General features: G+C 60.4%; 1 protein-coding gene across 1 annotated transcript; it reads left to right on the forward strand.

Annotated features, from left to right (window-relative positions):
- Positions 1-926: 926 nt before the first annotated feature.
- On the forward strand, positions 927-9,058 carry QSOX1 (quiescin sulfhydryl oxidase 1; the record flags this gene model as incomplete). Its single annotated transcript, XM_035900740.1, has 11 exons — positions 927-1,049; positions 2,358-2,406; positions 2,570-2,672; positions 3,495-3,585; positions 3,828-3,973; positions 4,402-4,536; positions 4,731-4,860; positions 7,012-7,134; positions 7,248-7,392; positions 7,626-7,805; positions 8,198-9,058. Coding segments are annotated over 11 exons (1,950 nt in total), but the record flags the coding sequence as incomplete, so codon positions are not given.
- Positions 9,059-10,633: the final 1,575 nt, after the last annotated feature.

Here is a 10,633-nt window from a genome sequence, read left to right on the forward strand (position 1 = left end):
GCTCGGCTCCGTGTGCCCGGCCTTGCCCCCGGCTTCCTGGGCCACTGGTGCCAGGGCAGCGGGAAGCGGCTCACCTGCCCCGTCACCTGCGACACGGGATGGTCCCAGCAGGTCCCCGTGTCTGGCAGACTCCCGCCTAGGGCGGTGCGGGCTCCATCCGTGTGCTGGTGCTGCATCCCTCCTCGTCCTGCTTGAAGGAGAGACTGAACGTTCTCCAGCTTGTCTCTTTTACACTAAAAAGAAGCCATTTCAGAGCTTTTTTCTCCATTTTGCTGCTGGCTTTCAGAGTCTGCTGCTTGAAACGCCTCCATGCCCCCCTTTCTTCATTTCTGTTTTACCCCTGGGACCCCACTGATCCTCCCCGGGGAGGTGGTGGTGGTGGAGAGTTGCAGAGGGGGAGCAGATGCTCGGCACCTGGGCAGGCTCCCCTGCAGCGCCCCAGCTACTGGTTTTGGGTTGTTCCCTCTCTGTTATCAACCGTGTCCTCAGTCTGGGGTGAGATGAGCTGGAGCCTGTGTTCCTTGCTCTCCCCCAGGCGTGGTTAGCCATCCCTCCCCTTCTCCCGGCAGCCTCTTCCCACTGGGGCAGAAGCTGGGCAGGCAGAACCAGACGGGCAGGCAGCTGCGGGCAGAGCTGCCTGCACTCCGACATCGCGAGGGCAGGGCGTGCAAAGCCTGGTGCCGCCTTGCACGGCATTCCCCACGCTCCTGCCACCCAAAAAGTAGGGCGCCAAACACTAGAGCAGACCGTGGCTTCGGGTATTTGGGGCTTGGAAACCATCGGTTGGTCTCCTGTGAGAGGCAAGCCACAATTTTGGGACTGGGATGAGCTGTGCCGCTGGCGTGGTGGGAGATCCCTGCCGTCTCCACAGCGGCTGTGGGGAGCGCGTCAGTTTTTGGGGCTGCAGAGGGGCTGAGCTGTGCTGACCCACATCCTCTGTCCCTGCAGAGTGGAGACCTGCAGTGAAGCTGGCGGCCATCGACTGTGCCGACGAGGCCAATCAGCAAGTGTGCTCCGATTTTGGGATAACCGGTTTCCCCACGCTGAAGGTAAGGGCTGTGTGCGCCGGGCACTTCCCAGTGCCCTGGTTTCCCTGTGCTTTGCCTTTTGGCCTGTCCCTCTGTTGCTCAATTAGACTGACAGCGCTATTGCACCAAAATGTTCCCTTTGGGGCTTTGCAGGCTGGAGCTGCTTCGCCGTTTCCCAAAACATAGCTGTGGCTGTGCTGCAGCCAGCGCGACTGCTGGGGGATGTAGTAACAAGGAGGGGGAAAACCAAAATGCTGGTGAAACGTAGAGGCCAGATCTCTCCTGGGACAAGAGAGAGTCCAAAACCTGAGTTGGAAATGCCTGGGAAAGGCTGCTGGAGGGCAGAGTGCGGTTGCAGGCACAGGGATGTTGTGGGAGGCTGCACAGGGCTCTCCTGGGAGCCCCCTGTGGTGGCTGGCGAGGAACTGTCCTTCCTCCTGGGCCCGTGCCCGGCCCCTTAGCTGTGTCAATATTGCCATTTCACAGTGTTTCTCACTGCAAACAGAGCCTTGTTCCAGCACAAGCAATACAGCGAAAGTACTCCAGGTGCAGGCAATAAAAGCCAGGATTACCTTGAGATGGAATGGGGAGGGGAAAAGGGTTTCGTCAGACAAGTCTTCAGTCCCAGCTTACAGGCTCAGCCCAAGGTGGGATCAGATTTGGGGGTTTGCCAGTCAGGTTGGCTTGTGCCCCAGCCCTGCGGTCTCACCGAACACCCAATGCCTGAGCACCCACTGCCCATAGGACGTTGACTGAAACGTATCCTGGGGCAGGGAGGCACGCTGATGTGGCAGCGCCAAGAATTCACTTGCTTTGCATCCCCTGTCCCCACCAAACACCTTCTGCAAACAGCCCGTGCTCCCAGCCCAGCCTGCAAAGCAAATGCCTGTCTGACGCAACCTGGTTTTGCTGCTCTGGCTGTACCGCGGGCACTGGAGCTACTGTGGGAGGCCAGGAGTGGGGAAGAATTTCCTCTTCCCACTCTGTGAGAGCTCTGGAGCAGGGAGACAGTTTGTAGGACCAGGAAGGTCCCGGCTGCCTCCCTGGGACCCCTGGAGGTGCCTGCCCTGCTGCCTGCCAGCGCTCAGCCCTGGGTGGGATGTGGCTCTAGGCCCATGCCTACATCACTCCTCTCTGGGGATGCCCTGTGAGATGAGGACGTGGCCAGGAGCTCCCTCTGCAGTGGCTGGTGTCGGTCGGTGTGGGGAAACTGAGGCTGAGCCAGTCTGGGGGGAGCCTCTGCCTGCTGGGCTGTACTGCCTGCCTCCCTGTCCCGCTTCAAACACTCTGACTCCAGTTTCCCCTTGTGGTCTTTTTTTTCCCTTTCAGTTCTTCAGAGCTTTTAGCAAGAAGGCAGAGGATGGGATAAGGATTACCAGTGAGTATTTAGAGCCACAGGGTTTTTTTTACCCTAGGTGCAAACAGCCCAGCTGCCCGCACCCACCATGTATTGGGACCTCAGGGAGCCCACGGTGGGGGCAGCTCAGCCCATGGGACCGGATTCCTCAGGACTGACCCCTTGGCATCCTGTCCCCCTGCAGATCCCAGTGCCACTGTCGAGGACCTGCGCCATGCCATCATCACTAACCTTGAGCAGAGCCAGGATGCCTGGCCGCCCGCCTGTCCTCCGCTGGAGCCGGCGAGGTAGGGCCGGAGCGGGAGGGGTGGGGCCGGCGTGATTGGGGGGGGGGGTGGCTCTGGTGGCCTCCGTCCCACGGAGAGCAGGTTTCTGGGGAAGTCCTGAGCCAAAAACAAACACAAAGCAACTGCTGCATCACCTGTGTCCCAGGGAGATGCAGGTGACCTGGCCAGGCTAGAGCTATTTATGTGGCCCGGATGAGATGGGCCATGTTGTTGCATCTCTTAATGAACCTGCTTATTAGCCTTAATTAGAGCAAGTGGCACCTGGGCCGGGGACGTGGCAGTGCCATGGCATGCCAAGCGAGGCTGCTGCCGTTAGCAGCTTTTTCCTGCCCCAAGAAAGGGTTTTCTTGGTTTGGTACAAATTTGTTGGGATCTAAGTTGTCTTTGCTGGACGCAGGTGGTTGCTCCGCTGTGCTGGTGGGGACCATTTGGCTCTCCCAAAGTGATGGTCGAGCCAGGTGCGTGCTGCAGGTCTCCAGTGCCTCTGTGTCCTAGCCGAAAAACCAACAGCCCTGGTTCAAGTTCATTGCTGGCTTTTTTTTCCTCTGGGCGAGCGTGCAGCTCCCTCCTGCCGTGCCCTGCCCGTGCTTTGTTTTCTGCCTCCTTGGCTGACCCCAGCAAGTTTTCTCAAAGCCTGTGAACTGGAGCAGAAAATGTGGCTGGAAACTTCAGCAGGGAGGAGTTGCCTGCTTGGTGGGACTGAACACGCACCGGCATCCCCTACTGACTCCCTGGGGATGAGAGACGAGTTCCTTTCGGGCAGGCGGGCAGGGCGTCTAGCTGATGCTGAGGTGCCCGCTGCCATCCTCTTTTCTCTTGCAGTGCAGAGGAGGTTCGCAGCTTCTTCCAGAGGAATAAGGACGAGTACCTGGCGCTGATCTTTGAGAAGAGCAACTCCTTTGTGGGCAGAGAGGTGGGTACGGCTGCATTTATCCCCCATTTCTCTTGAAGCCCACGTCCCCGGTGCCAGATAATTCCTGGGCACCTTTGGCAGGGAAGTCCTCTCCCAGCAGCCTCACTGGTTGGCTTGCGCACTGCTTTGCAGGAGTGAAGTGCTTTACGGGGTGCTAAATAGCCCTGCTGTGTCCCCCGTGGGGCTGGGGGTTCTGTCACACCCCCATCCCTGCCTGACCCCCCGGGCTGCTGGGCTTGCAGGTGGCGCTGGACATGCTGCAGTACGAGAACGTGGCGGTGAGGAGGGTGCTGAGCAGCGAGGAGGAGCTCGTGGAGAAATTTGGCGTCACCTCCTTCCCTTCCGGCTACCTGCTCGTCCGCAATGGCTCCTTCTCCCGCCTGCCCGTGTGAGTGCGGGACACAGGGGGGTGGGTCTGGGGACCCCAGCGGGGTGCCAGGCTTGTGACCCATCAGCTCTCCTTTCTAATTGTGGGAAAGCTCATTAGGAAGAAGACGGTGTCTGAGTCCAGGCAGGCTGTTGGGGGGCACTGAATGGGGCTGCCAGCCCTGCCTGGAGCTGGGAAAGGGAAAATGGCTGGGGACAGAGCTCCCTGGAGGTGGCACGGGGTGGCTGCCTGGGGCTGAGCTCTGCTCCAGGTTGCATTCCAGGATACCCACTGCCAGGGCAGGTGGAGAGTACAGACCACCCTGTACTCATTCCTCAGGTCCGAGTTGCCTGTCTGGCTAAGCCCTTGCTCTCCTTTGCTTCCTCCTTGGGGCCAGGGGCTGTTTGGGAGGGAAGAGGGTCCTGCTCACGGCTTCTCCTTCCTTGCAGGCACATGGAGGCACGCTCCTTCTATACCTACTACCTGCGCACGCTCTCGGGCGTCACTCGTGGCTCCTACAAGCTGAACACAACCGTCAGCACTTCCAATGAGACCAACGTGTCCCAACCGAAGCATGCCGACCGGTCAGACCACCCCCTCCATCATTTTGGGGCTGCAGGAGGCCAGGGCTGGTGCAGGGAGGATATGTCATGGCTGTGGGTGGGCAACAGGCTGGGACCGTGCCTTTCCCCTGGGAAGCCCCTGGAATTGTGGCTGGGTCCCTTGGGGGTGCAGATTAACGGGCTGATGGACCATCGTGTTGTGCTGCCCTCCCCAGCTCCAAGGTGTACATGGCCGACCTGGAGTCCACGCTGCACTACTCGCTGCGGGTGGAGGCCGCCCGTGCCGCCGTGCTGTCGGGAGCCCAGCTGGCCGCTTTCAAGTGCTACGTGGCCCTGCTGGTGAAGGTGAGGAGCTCTTGGTGTCGATAGAGGAAGCGTCCACGCCTCCCCCTAGCTATTTATAAGGTGAAATGCAAACGCAGGGCGCAGACCGTGTCCCAGCAGTCGCAGGTAGCGGAGCATGGTGATCTCCAATGCGAGCCCTGCGCCCCAGTGCGCAGGGCCACCCCTGTCCCCACGGAGCTCCAAACCCAGCCCAGAGTCCTGATGGGAGCCGGCAGCCAAAAGCAGGTGCCGGAGAGCTTCGGATGGGGTGCAGGTATTGGTGGGCAGAGCAGGCTCAGCGCTTGCAGGAGGTGTCATGTCGAGGCAGTAGGGCTTTTCGGAAGAGAAACTGCTGGGGTGGCAGGGATGATCAGAGGGGTTTGTAGCTCTGATCGCCTGGCTTGGATGCTCGGCTCAGAGCTGATCTCTGCGGGCTCCTTTGATAGTCCAGGAAAGGGACGCTGACTCTGAGTCAGGCTCTGGATGAGCCTAATTTAAGGTCTCCTTTTTCTTCTTTATTGGACTTGGTGAAATTGAAGTGTGTAGGAGCTTTAAGCCAGCAGGAGCAGGGCAGTTTAATTTCCTGGTGCGAAGGAGTGCTGCGTTTGGCTGATGTTTCCACCGCTGGGGTTGCAGGAGCCCTGTCCCTTTTCCCATCCCTGTCCCAGCCCGGGCTCCTTGGCAGACCTTCACTTGGCCATGCCTGTCTTCTTTGCTCCCTCCTTTGTCACCTAGGGTCTCACGCTCAGTTTGGGCCTTGTGTAGCCCTCGCTGATGTGCAAGACACCCCCTGCTCCCACCCCTGCCTGCTCCTGCCCAGCAAAGGGCTCTGAATGCCAGCCACTGGTGCAACAAGTCTTAAGTCCTCAGCTCAGAGCTTCGTGTGGCTCTGCTTGCCCTCAGCTATCACTCTTGCTGTTTCTCCCTTTTATGAGAACCACAGGGCTAGAGAAATAAATCCCCCACCGCACCAGGTCCCTGGCCAAGAGTATGAGCTTGTTGGGGTGGTGGGGAACAGCGGTGGTTTTCACAGAATCACAGAATGGCAAGGGTTGGAAGGGACCTCAGGAGATCATCTAGTCCAACCCCCCTGATAAAGCAGGTTCTCCTAGAGCATGTTACACAGGACTTCATCCAGGCAGGCCTTGAATATCTCCAGAGAAGGAGACTCCACAACCCCCCTGGGCAGCCTGTTCCAGCTTTTAGTTCTGCCTGCAAACCTTCCCCTTGCTGGCCAAGGATGATCCGTAGCACCAGATCTGGCAAGGAGGCGAAGCTGCATCCCCACCGCGGGCAGGAGGCACCGGGGCTGCCTGGGGGCGGTGGGTGGTGGGTGCCGGTGCTTCCCCAAGGATGCCGAGCCAGTGCTGCCATTGCCGCGCTCATCCACAGGATGGAGCAGCATCCCTAGGATTGCTGCCAGCCCGGTGGGGCTCGGCTGGGGGAGCTCAGCCAGCGGGTCCCAGCCTTAACTGTTGCATTCCCAAGAGGTTTTTAAGGCAAGGAGAGGGAAGAAATCCTAACGTGGAAAGGAGCGGTCCCTGGAAAGCAAGGAATTGCACGGCATTGCTTTTTGCTGAAGGAGCAGGGAGGGGACTGCATTTTGCAGCAGAAAACGTCGGGTCGCAGATGAATTCCCCTGCGAATTTGGGACTTTCCGTGCAGTTCCCCACAGGCCTGAAGAGAACAGCTCAGACTTAGCAAAATGTTCTTTCTTCTTGCTTCCCTGTCGTTTTTCCTGTGTGCTGCTGGTCTCATCCTCCCTGTGGGTCGGCCCCTCTGTCTGTCCGTCCATCGGTGGCACACGGTGGCAGGTTGCCCCCTCTCCCTGGAGCGCCTGTGGTTTTAAAGTGCTGCTGCTAATCGGCTTTGCGCTGACTTATGGTCAGAGTGGCTTTTTGCCTCTCTCAGATGGGGCTGAGGTTTGGAGCATGAACATGCACGCGGGGACCTTGCCACCACGGTGGAGGGGGGGACACAGCACAGCCCCCAGCCCCTCGGGGCTGGGCACCAAAACCATGCCGGGGCCACGCTGCCCTCCCGGCACATGCTGCCATAGAGGATGCTGGTGCTGCCCAGTGCTCATCCCAGTGAGCTGGGGGTGCTGGTGGGCTTGCCCCACTGCTCCCAGGGGAGAAACTGGGTTTCCTCACCCCTATCTTCCCTCCACAGTACTTCCCCGGGCGCCCCTTCGTGCAGACCTACCTGCAGTCCCTGGACAGCTGGCTGAGGAACTGGACTGAGCCCGAGCTGCCTCGCAGCACCTTGAAGGAGGCCATGAAGAATAACAGAGATGTAAGGCACCCACAGGGACCCCGGGCCCTGCTCTCCTCCCCTCACCCCTGCCCCTTTCCCCCCACCCTGCATTATCTGCCAGCTCCGTCATCCCATGTCCATCCCACCTCCAGGCCTCCCACCCCGCCGTGCTACCCACCAACGTGACCTGGGTGGGCTGCCAGGGCAGTGAATCCCACTTCCGTGGCTACCCCTGTGGGCTCTGGACCGTCTTCCACCTGTTGACCGTCCAGGCTGCCCAGAGTGGTCCCGACAAAGGTATCGGTATCCCGTGGGGAGGGGGTTCAGGGCTCAGGGAGAGGGTGGCACGGGCAGGGATGCTGTGTGCAGGCAAAGGCTTTTCTCACCCCAGGGGGCAGGTCTGCATGGGAGGGCAAGAGCTGCAGGTTTGGGGTGTGGGGCTGCTGCCTCGGCGGTGGGACCGTGGCGGTGGCACTGCGGGGTCTGAACTCGCCCTCCCATCCCCTCCTCTATCCTCTGCCTTCCCCCAGAGCTGCCGCTGGAGGTGCTGAGCACCATGCGCTGCTACGTCCGGCACTTCTTCGGCTGCCAGGAGTGCGCCCAGCACTTTGAGGCCATGGCGGCCGAGTCCATGGACCAGGTGGCAGGCCGGGAGGAGGCTGTCCTCTGGCTCTGGTCCCACCACAACAAGGTCAACGCTCGCCTGGCAGGTAAGGGGGGCCGCAGGGAGGGGAGCCAGGGTGGCTTCCCAAGGGAAAAGTGGAGGTGAGGTGCAGGAGCATCCCTCCTGGATGGAGCTGGCAAATAGCTGCATTAGGGTGCAGCGGTGAGGACATCCTGTTGTCATTGTCCCCCATCACAGGGGACAGCAGCTGGTCATGCAGCATCAGACCACCCCGGAGATGCAGTTGCGTCTTACACGCTCCCTGCAGGGAGCTTCCCAAAGCCACCACATGCCCTGGGAGGACCTGTCCTCCCAAGATGGCTCCTCCAAATGTTCTCATCCCCAGCTGTCGGATGCTCCAGAGTGTTTATGCCAGTACAGGGGGAGGGCCACATTGCATATCCCTTCTAACCCCCTTGCTGGTTCTGGTCCCTGCAGGAGGTGACACGGAGGACCCCAAGTTCCCCAAGCTGCAGTGGCCTCCGCCAGACATGTGTCCCCAGTGCCACAAGGAGGAGCGGGGGGTGCACGCCTGGGACGAGCCATCCGTGCTTGCCTTCCTCAAGGTGCACTTCTCCCTGGCCAATATCTACATGGACTATGCCGAGGCTGACCCCATCCCCATGGCCAGGGAGAGAATGGAAGCCAGGCTGGGCACTGAGGACCCACGAGAGAAGAGGGAGGAAGAGGAAGAAAAGGAGATGGAGGGCGAGATGAGAGCTCCAGGGCGACTGGGCTCCCCTGAGCCACGGCGCCCCAGCATCGTGCGGCTGAACCCCAAGCTGCGGGAGGTGGGTGAGGACATCGTGGACCTGGACTCCTTCAGCGAGCAGCACTTCAAGAACCAGGCGCTGCGAGCGGTGGCCGGGCGGCGCCGGCGACTCAGCAAGCGGGACACCATCGCCCTGCCCCAAGATGCCAGGGTGGGCCGGGAGCGCCAGCGGGCTCCTGGTGTCCTGGTCCGGGAGGAGGAGGAGGTGGCTGGGGAGGGCGTGCGGAGGAGCCCCTGGCTGCGGGTGCTTGGTTTGGGCTTCTCCCGCCTGGACATCAGCCTCTGCGTCGCTCTCTACTTCCTCTCCTCCATGTGCCTCCTGGGCATGTACACCTTCTTCCGCCTCCGCACCCGCGCCCGGAAAGGCCGCCCTGGCTTCCCCATAGCCTGAGAGTGGGTGCAGGGGGCTGGGGGCTGCCCCCCAGGGTGGGTGGACTGCTGAGCCATGGTGCACCCCTGGGACAGAGTTTTCTCCCCCAGTGGGAAGGGGTTTGGAGCATCCCCCCCCCCAGGAGCTGCCCTGCTCACATCAGTAGCCTCACCTAGGGTGGGGGGCAGAGGGTGGAGGACTCTTTCTGGGGGGAAGGAGGTGTCGGAGCATCCCCCTCTCAGGTTGTGGTGCCACATTTTTGGGTGCATGGAGGCTGGGATGCTGACAGTGGTTTGTGTCTCGGCACCCAGCTGCCCTCAGGGAGCTCACCAGCGCTGGACTGGTTTCAAACTGGGAAGCCCAGTCCCATGCTGGGGAGTGCAACCCTTTGGGGTCAAACCACTAGTGGGGTGAGGAGGGTGGGGGTTTAGCCCCCCCAAAACCAGCCACTGCTGGGTGGGGGGTGACAGTTGTGTGTTCGGCTGCATTTTGTGTGTCTCACTTTCAAGACGTGGACCGGACCCCCCCACACCCCGCTTTTCCTTGCCCCCTCCCTGCGCTGTTGCTCACTCTCTGCTTGTCTTAGTGGAATAAATTATTTTTGCCAACGCCGGCCCCGCTGTGTGGGCTGGTTCCTGCCACGCGGGCACACCGGGGCAGCACCTCCCCTCCCTACTGGCCCCCCCACTGCCAGCTGCCCCCACTCCGGCCTCCCCCATCACCCTGGGAAGAGCATTGCCTTGGTTTCAATCCTTTAAATGTTTCTAATTATTATTGTACATTTTCTCCTGCTTTTTGCTTCCGGATGCACCCATGGCCAGCTGCCCCCCATACACCCAGTGTGTCCCCATGGCTGGGATGGCTCATGGTTTGTTCTCAAGTGGAGTGATGGGGATGTAGCCCAGAGGGGCTGGGAAGCTGCCGGTAAAAAAAATGGCACAAGCCATGGAGCTGTATTTTGGTGCCAGCCATGCCCGTGGTCTGGAGGAGGGAGACATGCGTGAGCATCCCTGCATCCCCTCGGCGACCAGGACCTCTGCGGGCGCAGACCCCCTGCACCTGTCCCCGATTCTCTGCCCTTTTATCCTTGTTAGGAATCATTAAGGAAAATGGTTGTTTTCCAGAGCCAGGGCTGGGGCCATCTGCTCTCCTGGTGCTGCCTAAATCCCCCTGTAACAAATTCATTGGGATTATGTTGCCCTCCCCTAATCCCAGCCCTTCCCCCCATGCGGGGGATTTAAAAGGATTAGAGCCCGGCTGATAATAAACTTTATTAAGGGGGAGGGGGGGTGTCAATCCGATTTGGAGCCTTTTTCTTGATATCTTCACTTTGCCCAGGTGGGAGGCAAGGGCCAGCAGGATGGTGAAGGAGGGCGGCCAGCTCTGCTGCTGCCCAAGCATGGGGAGCTCTTTCCTCCCTCACCTGCCCTTGAAATAAATTTTCTTGCTCCATCTTCCCTTCTTTGGTGTCTGTGCATGGTCACACCTCCGCAGGACAGGGGGCTGGCACCCCTGCCCGGCCACTGCTGGCCCACTTGGCCTTGGCCGTGTCCTTTAAGCTGGGTCCTCGGTGGCCTCATCCTGGCATGGAGGGGAGCTGTGTCCTCCCCAGCTGGGTGCCGACCCTGCCCACCACCGGGTGATGGATGGGGAAGGTCTCATGGCTGCAGCCCTGCTGCCTCCTTCTCCTTGATTTCCCCGGGGGGGTGGGATGGGGGTGGGGGGTGTTATT

This window comes from Egretta garzetta, unplaced genomic scaffold (genome assembly GCF_000687185.1).
Source record: "Egretta garzetta isolate BGI_Z169 unplaced genomic scaffold, ASM68718v1 scaffold598, whole genome shotgun sequence".
Classification (NCBI taxonomy): Eukaryota; Metazoa; Chordata; class Aves; order Pelecaniformes; family Ardeidae; genus Egretta; species Egretta garzetta.